Source organism: Uranotaenia lowii, chromosome 3 (assembly GCF_029784155.1).
Source record: "Uranotaenia lowii strain MFRU-FL chromosome 3, ASM2978415v1, whole genome shotgun sequence".
Lineage (NCBI taxonomy): Eukaryota > Metazoa > Arthropoda > Insecta > Diptera > Culicidae > Uranotaenia > Uranotaenia lowii.
The window spans coordinates 142,997,895-143,015,656 of NC_073693.1; the positions used below are offsets into that span (position 1 = coordinate 142,997,895).

At 41.1% G+C, this 17,762-nt stretch overlaps 6 protein-coding genes across 7 annotated transcripts in view; 2 read left to right on the top strand and 4 right to left on the bottom strand.

Moving 5' to 3' along the window:
* Nucleotides 1-35: 35 nt before the first annotated feature.
* Nucleotides 36-2,158, bottom strand: LOC129751845 (ubiquitin-conjugating enzyme E2 J2). The gene is made up of 4 exons (XM_055747596.1): nt 1,954-2,158; nt 1,756-1,874; nt 1,423-1,686; nt 36-1,356 (listed from the first exon to the last, which is right to left on the bottom strand). The coding sequence occupies exons 2-4, from the start codon at nt 1,823-1,825 to the stop codon at nt 923-925; spliced, it is 768 nt and encodes a 255-aa protein (XP_055603571.1). The 5' UTR covers nt 1,826-1,874; nt 1,954-2,158; the 3' UTR covers nt 36-922.
* A 1,436-nt stretch (nt 2,159-3,594) lies between these two features.
* Nucleotides 3,595-5,580, top strand: LOC129751843 (mitochondrial E3 ubiquitin protein ligase 1). Its single transcript, XM_055747594.1, has 3 exons — nt 3,595-3,818; nt 3,885-4,051; nt 4,121-5,580. Exons 1-3 carry the CDS (start codon nt 3,714-3,716, stop codon nt 4,860-4,862), a joined length of 1,014 nt encoding a protein of 337 aa, XP_055603569.1. The 5' UTR covers nt 3,595-3,713; the 3' UTR covers nt 4,863-5,580.
* LOC129751839 (FGGY carbohydrate kinase domain-containing protein) lies at nt 4,816-7,162 on the bottom strand. Its single transcript, XM_055747590.1, has 5 exons — nt 6,807-7,162; nt 5,709-6,725; nt 5,560-5,634; nt 5,219-5,437; nt 4,816-5,158 (listed from the first exon to the last, which is right to left on the bottom strand). The coding sequence occupies exons 1-5, from the start codon at nt 6,987-6,989 to the stop codon at nt 5,012-5,014; spliced, it is 1,641 nt and encodes a 546-aa protein (XP_055603565.1). The 5' UTR covers nt 6,990-7,162; the 3' UTR covers nt 4,816-5,011.
* Nucleotides 7,163-7,619: 457 nt separating this feature from the next.
* LOC129751848 (uncharacterized) overlaps nt 7,620-17,762 on the top strand; it is a 39,438-nt gene continuing 29,295 nt past the window's right edge. The window contains exons 1-3 of the mRNA XM_055747599.1: nt 7,620-7,776; nt 7,836-8,076; nt 8,140-8,321. Of these exons, the coding sequence (XP_055603574.1) occupies nt 7,757-7,776; nt 7,836-8,076; nt 8,140-8,316 (438 nt within the window). The 5' untranslated portion in view covers nt 7,620-7,756 and the 3' untranslated portion in view covers nt 8,317-8,321. The remainder of the gene's footprint in view (nt 7,777-7,835; nt 8,077-8,139; nt 8,322-17,762) is intronic.
* Nucleotides 8,593-10,981, bottom strand: LOC129751840 (major royal jelly protein 5-like). Its single transcript, XM_055747591.1, has 3 exons — nt 9,788-10,981; nt 9,115-9,726; nt 8,593-8,990 (listed from the first exon to the last, which is right to left on the bottom strand). The coding sequence occupies exons 1-3, from the start codon at nt 10,169-10,171 to the stop codon at nt 8,850-8,852; spliced, it is 1,137 nt and encodes a 378-aa protein (XP_055603566.1). The 5' UTR covers nt 10,172-10,981; the 3' UTR covers nt 8,593-8,849.
* On the bottom strand, nt 9,611-17,336 carry LOC129751831 (uncharacterized protein K02A2.6-like). Of its 2 annotated transcripts, none has more exons than XM_055747566.1 (2): nt 12,667-17,336; nt 9,611-9,982 (listed from the first exon to the last, which is right to left on the bottom strand). In XM_055747566.1, the coding sequence occupies exon 1, from the start codon at nt 17,300-17,302 to the stop codon at nt 13,307-13,309; it is 3,996 nt and encodes a 1,331-aa protein (XP_055603541.1). In that variant the 5' UTR covers nt 17,303-17,336; the 3' UTR covers nt 9,611-9,982; nt 12,667-13,306. The 2 variants fall into 2 exon arrangements, with proteins under 2 accessions (XP_055603541.1, XP_055603542.1); XM_055747567.1 differs by lacking the exon at nt 9,611-9,982 and adding an exon at nt 9,995-10,065.

A 17,762-nucleotide genomic window follows, 5' to 3' on the forward strand; every position in this document is an offset into this window, starting at 1 on the left:
TTTAGTGATATACTTACGTTATTGAAAAACAACCCTTTTCATAGTGTGGCTTGGTAATTTTGCTTTATTTGTATAATTTTTGATTCTGAACTTACATTTTTCTTCACAATAAATACTGCATTATCATCTCAATGTAATTTCTTCAATTTTACTTGTACAATCATTCGAAACCCCACTTACTAGCGGGGCTCGTTATCGAAGTGTTATTCCTGCTTCCAGCAGTATCCAGCATGTCTTTTTTTTTTCGTACACACTTAAAACACCCATCACGATACCTTTGCCAATCGGAGTTTATGTTCCTTAGATAACCCAGGTCTATTTGAATAAACATTTCTTAAATAATTTGTTAAGTTTTAGTATTTTTTGACATTTAATCAGGGACAAGAAAGATGAACATCTACACTCTTTGATTGGTTTCTATAATAATGTAGATTCAATCTGGTTACTTTTTGTATTGCGTGCATTAATGGAGTAGTATATGATACTCCGAGTGTCTGAATCAATGGGTTCAATGTTCCGGCGCTATTAAAATTGCTGTACTTGTTTTTAAGAAATACCGTGTAATGTATTCTAACAAATATATCTACACATTTCGACGACCCGCGCTTTGCCAGTTTTCTCAAATCCGATTGATAACGTATAGAAATGTGCTTGAAGAAGTTCCGTTATAACATTGAAATGTCAAAGAACATATCCTTGATATGAATCGAAGCACTACAGGCTGATTATAGCTAAGCATTAGAAACAAATATTTGTATAATTACCTTCGTAATAAACATTAAAAAACTGAACAGCTTGATAGCTTGTGTAACAAAAGATTTTTTATAGTTTTGATACGGTCATTTTAAAAGCATACCGAACGAAACGACTTATTATACAACAGTGCAACCAATCAGATTTTAAACACTGTTTCAACTTACGATCATTCAATGTTCATGCTCTTGATCACATAATGCACTATAAGTGCAAAAATAACGAATCCAATCAGAACGATTGCATTGGTGTACAAGGAATGCCATATGTTACTGTCTTCCGGATTCGAAACAGTGTTCGGACCTCCGTCAACGTGATCGGTGTCCAAACCATCGCCCGATGGACTGATACTACCATTTGGTACTGTTCCGTTCGTGGTGGCTGTCCCAGAACTGTTGTTGTTGACAATGTTCTGTTTCCGATGTTCTTCAATTTTTGCAAGTCGTTCGTTGATTTCTTCGCAAACTTCCGGGAAGAGTTCACAAAAAACTTCATTTTTCATATTGAATTCAAGAGACTGGCGTGCGTATTTGCGCTTCTCATAGGTTGTCGATTCGCAGGACCCAAGTGTAGGTGTAGTTTCCAGCATAAAGCTTAATAGTCCTGGTAATATTAGGAAAACATTGTAATGCGATATTATATTTCAATAAAATGGTACAGGGCACTTACCGGTCAATATAGTGGCCACTGACCATGCTGGGTTCCACGTGTCAGGATGAAAATCAGATATACTCAGACAAAGGCGCTTGTTCGTTTTAAACCGCCCATTTGGAGTAATCATATAGATCGATGGCGGCTTAAAAGGAAATTCCTTGGTGAACAGCAGCGTGCCATGATAGTAGCCTCCGTGATACGGCGAATCTTCGGGTCCTTTGATGACGTAGTGCCATTCCAGTATGTTTGATGGTAGAGGTTCCGCTGTTATGTAGGGCACTGGTACCATGGAAGGAAAAGGCATAACATATTTTCAAGGTTTGTTTCATCAAATACAAATGTACATACCTGGATCTCGCTTCAATCTCATATAATCCTGCTTCAAACGAGAGGTAGCCGTTGGTTTCTGATTGGTCATTATATCGAAGCAGCTGATCACTTACAGCGGTTGAAGTGTTTCGTCGCTCCTTGTGATTTGCAAATAAACAGTAAAAAAAAGTACACGTAATTGCCATTTTCACCACTTGCGTACCGATTAAAGTTTACCCTTGAATCCAGATTTAAAGTAGTCCAGGCTGTTCGGGGTATCGTTGATTATGCGGTTTCCCTAGCACAGCTTATTTTCTCACGCTTGAAACAAGAATTATCGCCCTCAAAAATCGAAATTTGAGTATTTTTTGGAATAACTAACGTTGCAGCGCATACGTGAAAGTTGGGATGAGTCGAAATTGGAAAAGCAATTTGACATCAAAATAATCTTTGTTGTTTTTGTGATTTGGTAAACACTGAAATAAAAATGTATGTTCAACTAAAGAAAAATTCTAGCAATATCAGATCAGTAGCAACACGTGAAAAAGATCTATGTTCATTTATGACGTTTCGAGAAATACTCGTTTGCCCTTTTTTAAATCGCTAACGATGAAATTCTGTGATTGCAAGTAACATGGGGTACGTCTATCGTGCAGTTCGAATTTTCTAGCGCATCACCTATCGATTTCTTCTATAATACCCAAAGCGCTATAGCATTGATTCCACCTATCAACTTCTGTCTTTAAAATCTCCACTGAGAATTATAATTTGCTGATATTATGCGATAAAATTAAAATTAGAACAATCAAATTTTGTTTGTTGTTTGTTTTATTTAGTTTATAGAGGCATTAAATTTACAATTCATTCGCCTCTTGTAGATAAAAGAAAAAGAAGAGATAAGATATAATACAATACAAGTTACTTAAATCTGGTTAAAAAGTTCCGTTACTCTTAAGAAGTCTTATAATTTGTCTTCGGTTGCTTCTTCATTTGCCAGGATATTTCGCACTCCGTTGGGTAAGTCGTTCGCTATACGCTGTTGCTCGTAGGTTGGACATTCCGTTAGAATGTGCTCGATTGTTAAATAAGTTCCACAATTATCACACTCGGGTCGTTGGTTTGGTCCTTCGCCTGTATAGTGACTGTGGGTTATTCTTGTATGGCCGACACGTATCCTGGAAAGCACACGCTGTTCATTTCATTTGTCTCGGTCTTTCTCTCCCGGTTCCAGCAAGATTCCCAAGAAAGTTTTACCATTTTTTCGATCCATAGTTTCAGGTCTTCTCCGCGGATATTAGTTCTCCAGAAACTCATACTATGCCCAATTCCAATCAGTTTATTTGCTTCTTCGTTGCCCTCAATCCCATTGTGTCCCGGAATCCAGATAAATGTAATTTTAGAAAGGTCCTTCAGCTCGAGTTCTTTTAACCAAGGATGATCGGCCGGTTTCGAAAGCTTTCAATGCGCTTGCTGAGTCAGTGAATACAGCATATTCTTTGACTTCATCGCTCGGAATCGAATTCAGTGCTGTTTGAACAAATTTCAAGGCCATATTCTCCGCGCCAACTACGCGTAGTACGATGTTTTTTTTAGTGGCTGTATTTGCCAGCGATAATTTTCGTTTGCGAGAAATATGTTTGTATCATGTTTGCGTGAGCTTAGATGCTAACAGGCGTCATAAAATCATCGAATTTGCACACGCTTTTGTGTAATGTAATGGGGACCTTAAAATCATTTAGCGGGCAATATTTCGAACTTTATTATTATTATTTAAAAGCGAATTTTTCGCAGTGTAAAGTGCTAAAATGCAGTGAGCTGTACTAAAAATAATAAAAACAAGAACCGTCAATTGTATTTCTTATTGGAAACTATGCTTGAGTCTCGAAATCCAATTCATATGCATAAGCATAATAGTAATCTTGTGCTGTGCAATCGCGAGTGATTCTTCCCTCATTAATTTGGGCTGAAGATTCAGTTTTCATTTTTTCGGTCGATTGATGGACTTCATTCAAGATGTTGTTGTCCTTGGAGTGGATGTTTTGCTGTTGGGCGTGTGCTACTGGGAGTACTATAGGTTTAAAAAAATAGCTTCCGCTTTGAAGGTAAGATAGGTGCTGCGTTATGTCATTCGAATAAACAAAAGTTTCGAATCTACTTTCTGTTTTCAGGAAGCTCCTCAAATATCAGTGGACGAAAATCTCAATGATCGACTTAGAAAAAATGATGGTAAAATTAAGTATGCTGTCATTCGAGGGACGGTTACTCCGATTGGACAACCGTTGAATTGTGTGATGTCTCCGACAGTGACCGGTGTTTTGCAGGTGATGAAACTCAAGTGAGTAATAAAGTTATCTTACGATTCCCAATCTTAGCTAAAGAATGTTTTAAATATTTTCTTTTTCAGTGAGCATTGTGTGGCTCGTGGATTTTACGGTTTTTGGGCAGAGCAACGTAAAACTATACACGTTTCGTGCAATGAGGTGCCATTCAAATTGGTGAATGGAAAATTTGGCGTTGAGATTATTGACGGTTTGTCATCCGAATTCTTGGATTTGGATACGGTTTATGACAACTACGAACCAAGCAGCTTATCGATGTTTGATCACATATTTGGATTTTTTTCTGGCGTCCGTCAAAAGGGTTTACAAACAACGGAGGAAGTGCTACGGGATGGAAGTTTCATAACGGCGGTTGGTGAGCTTGAACTAGATGGCGACAATGTACGATTGCAACCCTCCTCGGTTGCTCCGATGTTTCTGACAACTGCCACCAAAAATACTTTACTAAAAAGATACGGAGAAGCTAAATCCTCTATGTTATTTAAAGTAATCGTCTGTGGAACGGTAGCTGCAGTTTTGATTGGCGTTATCACTAGGAAAATCTACAAACGTAAAAAGGCTGAATGGGATGCGAAAAAATTACGAGATAAGCTAGACAAATCTCGAGCCCAAAGACGAGCTCTGGGTAGACAACCAGTAGTTAGTGATGAACAACGATGTGTGGTTTGTGTGGATAATCCAAAGGAAGTTATTTGTCTACCTTGCGGTCATGTCTGCTTATGTGAAAACTGTGCTGAAAAGATAAAAGTCAACTGCCCTGTTTGTCGAGCGAAAATTGAAACAAAAGCAGCTGCATTTATTACTTAAATGTTAATGCTTCAAGTATTTAAAATTGATAGTTATTTTAACGATCACAACTGTTACCTAATGTAAACAAATTTGGAAACAATTGAACGCAAACATTGAATTAAAAAGGAAATGCGTGTATCCTGAATAGAGAAAATTCCTGAAATTGATCACCCGGTCATAATTTCATTGTACTTCCGTTGATCTTCCACCATTTTCAAAAAGACGCGATATTTACGTTCATGATAATCTCGGTTCATTTCACTTGGGTCAGGTTTCACCACTTCGGCCGTTCCACCCATTGCTAGAGCTGCTGACTATAAAATAGATGTTCAGTCTAAAAACATTTCTTGGAATATGGTTTACGGACACTTTACCTGTAAATTTGGGTAAATACCGGCAGCACATGCTCCCATCATGGCTGATCCGAGCAAAACTGCCTCGGTTTCATACGGAAGCAACACAGGGACGGCGCAAATGTCCGCGTGGGTTTGAACAAAAAGATTGTTCTTACTCAGACCTCCGCACAGCAGTATAGAACGGATCGGTTCCCGTCCAGATCGGGCCAGAACATCCAGGATGTGGCGGGTACCATACTTGAAGGAAGAAAAAAAAAACCTTTAACAATAGTACTTTTTTTGATTCTAAGTATTACAGTATCAAAATGAGAATACGATTTGAAAAAAATGAATTTTTGACAATTTAAAAAAATACTTACAGCCAAAGCTTGCATTAGGGCTAGGTATAAGTGTGCCAAATTATCCACATCTCTGGTCATTGATAAGCCAGATATCTAAGAAAAATCAAATAAAACATAGATAATCGTAGCGTTATTGTTTTTTTATTGTTTTCTGTTTGTCGCAGTACCATTCCTTTTAGATTGGGATCTGCCAAAGGTGAACGATTACCGTGGTAATCCGGCCACATGTGTAGCGATGCAGTTAGCTGATGCACTGATTTTTGTTGTTTCTTCTGTTTCAAGTCATCTAGATGTTTGTTGAGAAATTTATATATATTACTCATGCTCCCATGTTGCTCTACTAACTGATCATAGCATGGATGTGTTTGGACAACGAAATCCATCAGAACACCAGTGGCACTTTGACCAGCTTCATTAAGATAGAGGTTTGGAATAATGGCGTTTTTATACGGTCCCCAAATGCCAGGTGCCATAATTGGAGCCTCGGTGAGAGTCATATGACACGAAGACGTTCCACAAATAATTGCCATTTTTGAGGTCAGACTTTCAGGGAGGTTAGTGTGAGACGATCGACATCCAAGAAGAGCCAAAGCTCCTGCATGGGCATCTATCATTGAAATCGCTACTGCAGTTCCTATTTTGAGCCCCATAGCATCGGCGGCCTCTTGTGAAAGTCCCTGCGCTATACGATTACCCGGATTACCAAGCGTTTCTCCAATTAACTTAAAATTATCATTGGCTAACTCCATTAAATCAACCGCTTTAAGGAAACTCGTTGACCAGGAATTTTTCACGGCATCAAAATTCCATTTGCAAACGGTTGAACATATGGATCGTGTCATGCTTCCGGTGGCTTTGTACGTTAGAAAATCTGGGAGATCAAAAAACGCTCCAGCCTTGGACCAAGTTTGTTTCATATTGTTTTTTAGCCAAAGCAATTTGGGACATTCCATTTCAAGCGAGACGGTTCCCCCAACATAGTTGAGAAGATCGTGCTTTGTAGAATTTATAAAATCTGCTTCGGCCTGCGCGCGATGGTCCATCCAAAGTATGATGTTTTGTTCATTTTGTCCAGTTGTGCTAACTGTTAGTGGGTGTCCTTGTTTGTCTATAACGACGAGTGAACAGGTGGCATCGAAGCCGATGCCCTTGATTTCATCTTTGCCACAGTGAGCCGACACATTCTAAAGAAAAAGTGATATTAAACATGTTACAACTAAAATAATTTTAAAGAGGAATTACACTTGCGCAATAAGGAAACTTACACGAACACAATCGCATACTGCGCTCCATATGTTATCGGAAGATTGTTCGTAATGATTTGGTAGCGGATTCCAGGTTTTCGTTGGCTTCACAAACGACTGGACTACCTGGCCCTTGCTGGTGATCAAAGCAGCCCGGACACTTCCCGTTCCAACATCCACTCCGATAAGATAATTTTGTGTCATGTTGTACAAGTCTTGTGCGCTTCCTAGCAGGACCTATCACTTCTCGAAGCTCGGCTGACACTAAAGTGGAGCACAGTTTTTTACGCGAAGCATCTTTTGCCTTCGAGAGAATGTAAATTACGCGACTAAGCTGTTTATTGTTTATTGCTTTTAATGATAATGATAAGATAGTCCGAGTATTTAATTATTAAAACTCAATGTATGCATGTGTGTGTATATATGCTTGTATGTATGTACATAAGTAAAACTCTTTTGTGAGTACCTTCATTGAAGATTTGTTTCATAGAAATACCTACATACATCCATACAAGAATTATAACTTTTTTAAATCTAAATAATCGGTATTGAATTTACCGATAAAGGTTTGTCAAAGAGATTCAGCTTTAAATATTTGATTAAAAAAACATGCTTTTTTAATTAAATCATCTTTGCATCATTAACTTTTGTACAGCCTATAAATCCTCCTAATAATACATACATAATCCAAAATCCTTATGATTTCTATATATGCTTAGGCGGAGTAGGTAGTTCATATTTTCCAATGCTTGCTACACATCTAAATCTTATTGGAATCATGTAAGGATAATTCTAGCCTAGAATTTAGTACATCTCGCATCTTTTTGGTATGCTGGCAGCAGGGTTATTTTGAACATAAACAAAAAGACCTGCAGCAGCCGTCTGCATGCAGGATCTGCAGCGATTTGCGGACGATGCTTGATTCTTTATTTACATAAGGTTTTGTTATAAACTAAATAGCTATTAAAAGGATGGTTCGAGTGAAAAACAGGTAAAAGATGCGAACATTAAATTCAGCTCACAAGAAATGCGACCTTTAATCTTTTCCAGATACATCTTGGTGCAAATAGTTTGCAACAATAACTCAGGAGAAGGGGGTTTCTCCTTCACGTCTAGCAAGCTGGCCGAACTGTTACGGTCCAAGATCGAGAAATATTATGGTGAGTTTGGGTTAGCTAGCACCGTACGGTTGCATGTGATGTATTTCAACGAAAAGACCCGGCTATTTGTCATCCAGACCCGTCATGGACCGCATCGGTTTGTGACGAGCATGCTCCCGTTACTCACCGTGGTAGGTGATCCTCATAAAAACAATATATTGAAACATTCAGTAACACGCGTTTTATTTTTTCAGGCCGGAACTGAACCGGTGCGATACCGGACGCTTTATGTTGGAGCAACGCTGCAACAGTGCCAAAAGTTCATCGTCAAGTATCAACAGAATTTTGTGAACAAAAACATTGGTAATTATAAAGGTGAGGTACAGAAAAAGCTTTTCGTCGAGAAAGTTACCAAGATAAATCCTAGTTGAAGAAGGTAAGTTTATCTTTCAATTGATCACTTTACAAGAAACAAAAATATTGAACTTCTTCCGTAATCAGTACAATAAACTTTTTCACATTCAATGAGGAAGTTTCTACACTTATGTGCTTTCTTCATATCACATAGTCATTTTCTTAAATTGGAAAGTTTCTTTTTATGATAAAATTCAGTATTTTGATTATTATGTAATCCCAAAAATCAAAACCACTACAGTCTTTTTTTAAATAACAAGTTTTTTATTGTAACAAAAAAAAAATCTACCTGCATCGTGAGATTTGGACTCATAATATTCATAGAAGAGGTGATTTCAGGCACTTTAGACGTTTTTTTTTAAACGTGTAACATCTAATAGTTTATTTTATAAATTGCTAAAAAAGGTTTCACAAAAATATCGCTTCTAACTTTGTAATAAATCTCTAGTATAGGCAAGTCTTTTAGTCAATTTCGTTCAAATAGTCGTCAGTTGTTGTTTCGTTCATAAATAGTTGTCGGACTTAAAAGTTAGTGAGAAGGTTATATTCCTTAGAAACAGTCGTCATCACACTCTTTGCTAATAAACTTGAGTCTAGCGGATGCTCCTCCAGCGCCACTGGTGTTGTTCAAGTAGTCGGCAATGTTCGATGAGAGCGAATAAAGCAGCTCATCCTTACCTCCAGGGGAAACCTGTAACAGCAATAATAAAGAGTTATTAATATTTTCGAAAATTATGTATAAATGACCGAGAAACGTTATTTCTTATTTTATCCTCTGACCCTCTGAATTATAATTGGAAAAATTTAGTACTCACATGCGTGCTCAACCGACATTCTTCCGAGTTTTGAACCAGCACAAAGTTGCACTCCCTATAGGGCTGATCGGTGTCCCAAAGGTAAAGCTCGCTTTCACCACGGTATCGCAGAATAACGTTCTTGCCACCGTCGGTTCCGAGGAGTACCGAGTGTTTGTGTTTGCTTCCCAATTCAACAATGGCACTGGAACCTCGTCCGGTACGAAGGTACTCGGATTTTATCGAATACACCTTCTGACCGCACAGATACGAGAAGATGACCGTGTTTTGATTGTTTGGTCTTCGGACCAACAGTAGGTATAGCACGTCAGATTCTCCGCAACCGGCAGCGATGGCCCGGGGCAATACCACTCGATAACTCTTGCTATTATGTATGTCTAGTACAATGATTGCACCTTCAGCATCGGCAATGTACACGTAGGGATTACCGTTCTTCGAATAATCAGTAATGATGTATTGAAGCCTTGACGATGGTTTAACAATGTCACTAAGATCAACGGTTTTAACGGTCTTATCATTATCCAGGGAGAAAGCAACGACTTTGGGTGCACAACGTTTAATGGGCTGCTCGAGATAGTTGGTGATACCAGTGTCCAACGTCCAGATGTTGTTCTATATTGTAAGAAAATAATATTATAAGTAAATTAAAAAAAAATCAAATCAATTTACTTACTCTAATATCAATGAAAGCATCCACAGTCGACTGGAACGAATTGCAATTGCCTTCCTCCTGATACGGCCAGCAAGGATAGGGTTTAATGTGTGTGTAGCAATTCGGTTTCTTCAGGTCTATCACGCCAAAAGTGATGGGAATTCCGACGCGAAGTCGCGGCAACACAATCAACGCTCGATCATGCTTTTTATCGATCTGGAAACGCAACGGAATAATGGCACTAGGCTTGAAACGTTCCGTGGTGATGAAGATATTCTTGGTCGATTCGCAAGGAAAGTCTATCGAGTTTCCATTAATTCGATAGATTTTGTCGGAATATTCGCACGCTTTGTCAGCTTGACTTAGTGCAACGACCACGGTCAAAGAAAGAATCTTTAACCACATGTTTAGCTCGGAACAATGAACTCCGCCTCACCAGAACTATAGTAACTCTAGACTGAGGTGATAATTGCGAGAACTAATGATTTTATAAGCTGCAATGCTTTCTGCTGTAACCGTGTTTTGTCGAAAATAATAACAATCTTTTATTTTAGTCAACCAACTACCGGCCGTTTTCAAGCTACCAATGACCCTGGCAGTGAAATGCTTTTGTATGACATCCGCTACCGTGTTAGGGCTAAGAAAATGTAAATAATTTTACTTAAGCAGGTTGTTTTCAATTCCAAGCTTCTAGAGTTCAGTTAAGGTTTAAAATGTGCTTATGAATTAAAAGTTATTTATAGTTTTGTATTAAAAAAAAGTTTTTATTTTTCTAAAACATGTCTTTAAATTTGTACAAAAAAATATAACTGTACTTATAAAATAGCTGAATACTTTCCTGCTATCTGCTGATTTTTAGTTTTATAAGACAAATCCCCATTCAAGTTAACAAGCTGATTTGCCATTATACACTTCGATGTATTTTCTACATATTTCAACAAGAAATAAAGATACATAAATTTCTACGATAATTTTTCCCTTGGTGGTAGGCATCACCATTACTAATTCTTCGAGTGATGAAAAAAGTGATTACAAAAATTGGAATTAACAATAAAATATTTTCGAGAGAGGTAAAGAGACGAACCAGTCCGAGGCTGAAAGTCTCTATATTAAAGGATAAAAAAATTTCGAGAGATAAACAACGCATTGATCCGCGTTCGATATGATCGAAGCTCAAATAAACCCAAATAAACCTATTCCTTAATTGTTAAGCCACTGTCTCTATCTTCCCCACTTTGGGGAGTGAACAAAAATTGCTCTTACAAATTTATTGTAAAAACATGATTGAGTTTTGCTAAGTTTTGTTATATAATTTGTTATGTAATTTCGCAAGAATATTACAAAAATAATCCGGAAACTTTACCGGATCCACCCCGTTTTTCAGTACAAATCCAGTTTCATGAACATAAATAGGTACTTACATGAACATTATTTTTGTGAAAATTCAAAGGCTCAACACAGTTTGCCGGGTCAGGTATACATTTTTTTTCCAAAACCACAGAATTTGTTTCAGAAGAATCGAAATTTTTACAAAAGACCTAAAAAAACCTTAGGCTCAAAAGACCAAAAAAAAACATTAAAATTTATTGAAATTTCAAAATCACGTAACCGGATTTTGTTTTTGCATAATTGTTGTTGAAATTGTGGAGCAAAACAATAGATAAATGCCAATTTCGTTACATTCGTTCCGAAAAATTATGAAAACCTGTGAATTTGAAGCGAAAAGCCTACGTGTAAAACGACGTTTTGGGAAACAATTGTTAGAAACTTAAGGGCTTTACATTAATTTAAATTCAATTATAATAAATAGTAGGAAAATCATCATTTCAACCGGGAAAAATATCTGGGAAAACTTTGGAACTTAAAAACTTCAAATCGCTAGCAACCTTGGATTTTGGAATCATATTTCAGATTCAGTTTACAGATTTTAAATATCATATTTAATATTCAGATTCCAGATTCCAGTAAAATTTTCAAGATGATGGATAATTTAAGAGAAACACGAGGATCAAAGAGAAGGAAAAACATAAGCCGTCATGAATCTTTCGAAAAAGATACAACGGCTCACCGTCAGGACTTGAACTTGAAGCGGAGATTGCGGGTTCAAGTCCTGGCGATGAGCCGTTGTATCTTTTTCGAAAGATTCGTGATATTTACGGCTTATGATCTTCCTTCTCTTTCATTCTCATTTTTTCAGATTCAGATTACATATTCATGATTCCTATTTTCAGATTTAAGGTTTCAGATTCAGATTCAATTCACATATAAAAATTTTAGATTAAGATTCCAGTTACTGATTTCAGATTCAGATTTGAGATTTAGATTTCAGATACGGATTACAGATTTTAGATATCAGATTCAGATCCTAGATTCCAATTTTAACATTCAGATTTCAGATTTAGATTTTAGATCTAGATTTCAGATTCAAATTTATATTCAAATTTCAGATTCAGATTACAGATTCAGATTTCAGATTCAGATTCAGATTTTTATTAATCCCTCTTTAAATAAAACGTACTAAAAAAAAAAGAAAAAAAAAGATTGAGATTTCAGATTCCAGATTCAGATTTCAGATTCAGATTTCAGATTCAGATTTCAGATTCAGATTTCAGATTCAGATTTCAGATTCAGATTTCAGATTCAGATTTCAGATTCAGATTTCAGATTCAGATTTCAGATTCAGATTTCAGATTCAGATTTCAGATTCAGATTTCAGATTCAGATTTCAGATTCAGATTTCAGATTCAGATTTCAGATTCAGATTTCAGATTCAGATTTCAGATTCAGATTTAAGATTCAGATGGTAGATTCAGATTTCAGATTGAGATTACAGATTTAGATTTAAGATCTAGATTTCAGATTCAGATTTAGATTTAAGATTCTATGAAGAGATTAATCACCGTAACGTATGTTTGTTATTTAATTTATCGGCTTTATCCATGACAAGTGATGCCGTTTTTAGCAGGGAAATCTTAAGATTATGAAATTTCAGATTTCAGTTTTTGATTTCTGTTGCGATATGTGGTTTGGGGAATGAATGAGCAACTCGCGAGTAGTGTACATAAAACTTGTATTTAACGATAAGACTACATATAATAAAACTTTAAGCACGAGCTGCTGATCGCAATTACTTTTGGAGTTGAACTGAAGATATGCTGAATCACGGAGATGATGACACACGATCAGGCGGCATCTGTCAGGCTGACAGCCGTCAGCTGTAGAGGCCCACTGGTAAATTGTGCCGTCATTTGACGGTTGGTGAGTTGTCCTCCCAACACCTCCCCCGTTTTAATAAAGATGGTACGGATCATACCTCGCTGGCTGTCTTCGCATTCTCGAAGACTGGCGAGTAAGAATCGGTTCTTGACGTTGGTTGCTAAGGGGAGTTCGTTGACGTCGACGATCATTCGATGGTTGTAGCATTTCTTGGAGTTGGGCCGGCAGTTCGACTTCCGGCTCAGGTGTAGGACGAAGACCCCAACTGTCCAGGAGAATAGACAACGGTACTTGAGTTGTTTCCGGTATTGCTTCCGAATTTACTTACTTTTCAGCTTCGTACCGAGTCCGCAGTTGGTTGCAGTGGGATCGGATAAGGTTTTGTTTGGATGGTAGCCAGATGTTATACATCACCCGACCGATGCGCTCGATGACCATTCCAGGCTGCCAGGTCCATTTGTTGAAGGCGTAGACCTTAGCCCAGACGAGATCTTGAGGATCGTAGATGCGAGCTTTCGCGCCGTGTTTGCGATTGAATTGTTCTTCCTGGTCGGTACTTGGCAATTTGTGACACGGCGTAGGCGGGCGAAGTAATTCCAGGGACGTACGGATGTTCCGGTTGTACATCATCTCGGCAGGAGATTTCCCGCCAGGAGCGCTGCGACACGGTGTGGTCCTGTAGCACAGCAGAAAAGTGTCGATGGCTTCGTCGAGGGTTTCCCCCCCTGCGGTGATTTTCTTGAGCGACCGTTTAAAAGTGTCGACAAACCTCTCTGCTAATCCATTGGATTGCGGGTGGAATGGTGCTGTCTTGAGGTGAACGATGCCGTGTGTGTCGCAGTACGATTCGAACCGGTCGCTGGTGAGCTGCGTCCCGTTGTCTGTAACGAGCGTTTCCGGTTGACCGTATCTCGCGAAGATTCCACGAAGGATTCGCAAGGTGGCTGCGGTGGTGATGTCCTTGGTTCGTACTACTTCCGGCCATTTTGTGTATGAATCCACCAGAATGAGAAAATAGTTCCCATCCAGCGGACCGGCGTAATCCAGATGTAACCGCTGCCACGGTTTCTCCGGTGTTGGCCAGGATTCCATGGTAGTCTTCCGGTCGGTCTTGGCTACGCTGGCACATTCGTTGCATGAACGGACAAGGTTTGCTACTTCGTCGTCGACATTAGGCCAGTATACATAACAACGAGCCAAAGAGCGCATTCGTTCAACTCCGGGGTGCCCTTTGTGGAGTTGTTGGAGAACGCGCTTCCGGAACCTTGGCGGGATGACCAATCTTTCACCATAAAGTAGGCAACCGGTGACAACGGAGAGACACTCTCGACGTTGGAAAAATTGTTGAATTCCGGGATCGGTGATACTGGTTTTCTTGGTTGGCCAGCCTTCGTTGACAAAGCGAATTACTTGCTGCAAACTGGTGTCGCTTTTGGTCTCGCTCTGAACTGCCTTGAAGGAGAGCGGAAAAGCTTGAAGTGACTCGTCGACTACGGTGCGAACGCTTTTTTCTAGCTCTAGACTGGCGATTACGTGCTCTTCCTCTGGTCGCACGTGACTGTTGATGAGCCTGGAGAGAACGTCCGCGTGCCCAAAACTGTCGGTGGAGATGTAGCGAATCTCGAAGTCGTAAAGAAGAAGAGTAAGGGCCCACCGCTGGAGCCTGTTAGCGGTGTAGATGGGAATGCCTTTTTTAGAGCCGAATATCTGCAGAAGCGGTTTGTGGTCGGTCTCGAGGATGAAATGACGACCGAACAGCATCCTGTGAAACCGCGTAACGCCGAACACCAGCGCCAAGCCTTCCTTCTCGACTTGACTGTAGTTGCTTTCGGCTTGAGTGAGGCTACGGGACACGTGACAGATCGCTTTGACTGACCCGTCGGGGAACCTATGGGCAATGCGGGCTCCCAGCCCGACCGATGACGCATCCGCCGACACCACGATGTCGATTTTGGGGTTGTAGTGCGTCAGAAGCAACGGCGATTGTAGCAATTCCCGAAAGCGATCGAACGATTTCTGGCACGCTGTTGACCACTCGAATTTGGTGCCCGCTTTGAGCAGCTGATCCATTGGTTGACGAAGAGTGCGCATCTCCTTCACGTACTTGCCATAATAATTTATGGCACCTAGATAAGACCGAAGCGTCGGAACGTCGTGTGGGGGTGGCATGTTGGCAATGGCGGCCACCTTCTCCGGGTCTGGTCGGATTCCGTCACCATCGAGGATTTGGCCCAAGTATTTCACCTGGCGCATGTTGAAGCTGCATTTTTCAATCCGGACAGTGAATCCGAATTCCTGCAGGCGAGTGAGCACAAGATGCAGGTTGCGGCGGTGCTCTTCTTGAGTTCGACCCCCTACCAGGATGTCATCCAGATAACCAGTGGTGCAGTCGAGACCGGCGAGCATGGCGTCCATCAACTGCTGGAAGGTCCCCGGAGCGGATTTGACGCCGGGCGACAATCTGGTGAACTGGTAAAGACCCTTGTGTGTGTTGATGGTAAGGAGTGGTTGGCTTGCTGCATCGACCGGCACCTGGAGGTAGGCGTCGGACAGGTCGATGTGACTGAAGTGTCGACAGTTGGCCATTTTCGTAAAAATGTCCTCGGGCAGGGGCAGCGGGTAGCAATTTGGCTCTAGCGCAGCGTTCAGTCCGGTGGAGTAATCCGCGCATATGCGGACCGTCCCGTTTGGCTTCCGCACGACGACTATCGGGGCTGCCCAGTCAGAAAAGTCGATTTTCTTGATGATGTCGAGACTTTCCAACCGGTTCAGCTCTTCCTCCACGACGCTCTCCATGCTGTAAGCCACCGGTCGTTTTGGTCGGAACACCGGCTTTTGATTCGCTTTCAGCACCAGCTGAATCGGGGTCTTGTTGCACAGGCCTGGCTTGGTGGTGAACACGTCGGGAAAACGGGCCCGGAGGTCGGTAACGTCTTGAGTGGGCTGACTGGAGATTTGGTTGCAGAACGATGTGATCGGCTGGTTCCACAAGCCGAATTGGTCCATCAAGTCGATACCTAGAATGTTGAGACGCACGTTAGGAGCTGATACAAAACACTTACCCTCTCTGGTGGTGCTCTGGAGGGTGATGCTGCAGTGTAGCTCCGAAACGAGTTCCAGAGGTTCTCCGGACGCTGTTTTTGCCCGACATGAAACTGGTTGAACCTTCGGACGGCCCAGTTTGACCCATGATTGGTGCGAGATTATGGAGATGTCCGACCCAGTGTCCAACTGGAGTCGGAGGGGAACACCGTTGACCCGGACGTCGATGAATTTCCGCCCCTGGCGGATGTTTCCGACTGTCACTGTTTTCGCTGAGTGTTGTCGCTTCTTCTTGAAGTTTTTCTTCGGCTGTTGCTTGCTCGGGGCGCTTGATGATGGTTTTGATGCAAAACAGGCGCAGTACCCCTCTCGATGACCCTGCTTGCCGCAGTCACGGCACTTGTGATCGCGGAATCGGCAATCTTTGCTGAAGTGCATTCCTCCGCAGGACCAGCAGGGTGTTTTAGGCTGATCGTGGGAGGTGCTGCCGCTGGTTGAAAGATGCCGGGGCCTCTGGTTGTGAGCAACGTAGTTGACAGCTGACGGATTTTCCACCATGACAGTGTCCATCTTGAGGTTGACGAGGTTGTTGCACTGCTCAACTACTTGCTGGAGTGTGAGGTCCGCTGATTCATTCAGCTTATTGATGAGCCGCATCCTTATTTCGGCGTCTTGTTTGGATTTGAGGCCGCAAACAAACGTCAGAACTTTGAACTGGTCTTCGGTGAGTTCTGATAGTTTGAAGTCGACGCAGGACTTGTTCACCCGGCACGAGTAGGCGAGATAATCCTCACTGTCCTCCTTGGTTGTCTGGAGGCAATTATACCGTCGACGGAAGATGGAAACAGACGCACCAAACAGCGATTTTAATTTTGCCACCGTTTCGCTGAAGGAAAATTCACGAGCCAGCTTTGGCAAAATAAAACTGTTGTAACGCTCGTGGTCCGGCGGGCTCATTTTCCGTAGCAGGAGCCGTACTTTAGCCGCGTCATCCAGCTTATTGGCGTCTTTCTCGAAGAGATCGCTGTAGCGGGAAAACCACGCGTCGAATGTGTACCCGGTTTCTTTGTCGTACACGAATTCCGCCATGTTGCTGGACAGTGAATCGAGTACGGTTTCGTCGCGGGACAGCTTGTTGATAGCTACCTGTGTGGCGGACAGCTGCTGTGAAAGCTGGACCATCAGCTTTTGTTGATTGGCCAGGATCTGCACGATCGTATCCGAGAGCGTTGACTGCTGCGCTCCTGCACCGGGTGCACCACTTTGATTGGTCGCCATCGCGAAATTTTCCACGTGCTTTTTGCCGATTCACGAAAAAACGCAATTTTTATGGGAAAACGGGCTTACTTTGAACAGCTCCGCCACTTTCTCGTCGCCACTGTTGCGATATGTGGTTTGGGGAATGAATGAGCAACTCGCGAGTAGTGTACATAAAACTTGTATTTAACGATAAGACTACATATAATAAAACTTTAAGCACGAGCTGCTGATCGCAATTACTTTTGGAGTTGAACTGAAGATATGCTGAATCACGGAGATGATGACACACGATCAGGCGGCATCTGTCAGGCTGACAGCCGTCAGCTGTAGAGGCCCACTGGTAAATTGTGCCGTCATTTGACGGTTGGTGAGTTGTCCTCCCAACAATTTCAGATTCAGACTCAGATTCTAAATACCAGTTTTAAGATTCAGATTTTGATTTTAGATTCAGATTGAGATTTAAATTCTGATTTCAGAT

Coding starts and splice junctions, on each gene's coding strand:
- LOC129751845 (XM_055747596.1), bottom strand. CDS start 1,825: ATGACCAATCAGAAACCAACGGCTACCTCTCGTTTGAAGCAGGATTAT. Junction 1,687..1,755: donor GAGATTGAAGCGAGATCCAG/GTATGTACATTT, acceptor CCATGGTACCAG/TGCCCTACATAACAGCGGAA. Junction 1,357..1,422: donor AGTGGCCACTATATTGACCG/GTAAGTGCCCTG, acceptor TAATATTACCAG/GACTATTAAGCTTTATGCTG.
- LOC129751843 (XM_055747594.1), top strand. CDS start 3,714: ATGGACTTCATTCAAGATGTTGTTGTCCTTGGAGTGGATGTTTTGCTG. Junction 3,819..3,884: donor AAATAGCTTCCGCTTTGAAG/GTAAGATAGGTG, acceptor TTCTGTTTTCAG/GAAGCTCCTCAAATATCAGT. Junction 4,052..4,120: donor TTGCAGGTGATGAAACTCAA/GTGAGTAATAAA, acceptor TTTCTTTTTCAG/TGAGCATTGTGTGGCTCGTG.
- LOC129751839 (XM_055747590.1), bottom strand. CDS start 6,989: ATGACACAAAATTATCTTATCGGAGTGGATGTTGGAACGGGAAGTGTC. Junction 6,726..6,806: donor CAGTATGCGATTGTGTTCGT/GTAAGTTTCCTT, acceptor CTTTTTCTTTAG/AATGTGTCGGCTCACTGTGG. Junction 5,635..5,708: donor ATCCCAATCTAAAAGGAATG/GTACTGCGACAA, acceptor GATTTTTCTTAG/ATATCTGGCTTATCAATGAC.
- LOC129751840 (XM_055747591.1), bottom strand. CDS start 10,171: ATGTGGTTAAAGATTCTTTCTTTGACCGTGGTCGTTGCACTAAGTCAA. Junction 9,727..9,787: donor ATGCTTTCATTGATATTAGA/GTAAGTAAATTG, acceptor CTTACAATATAG/AACAACATCTGGACGTTGGA. Junction 8,991..9,114: donor AATGTCGGTTGAGCACGCAT/GTGAGTACTAAA, acceptor TTGCTGTTACAG/GTTTCCCCTGGAGGTAAGGA.
- LOC129751831 (XM_055747566.1), bottom strand. CDS start 17,302: ATGGCGACCAATCAAAGTGGTGCACCCGGTGCAGGAGCGCAGCAGTCA.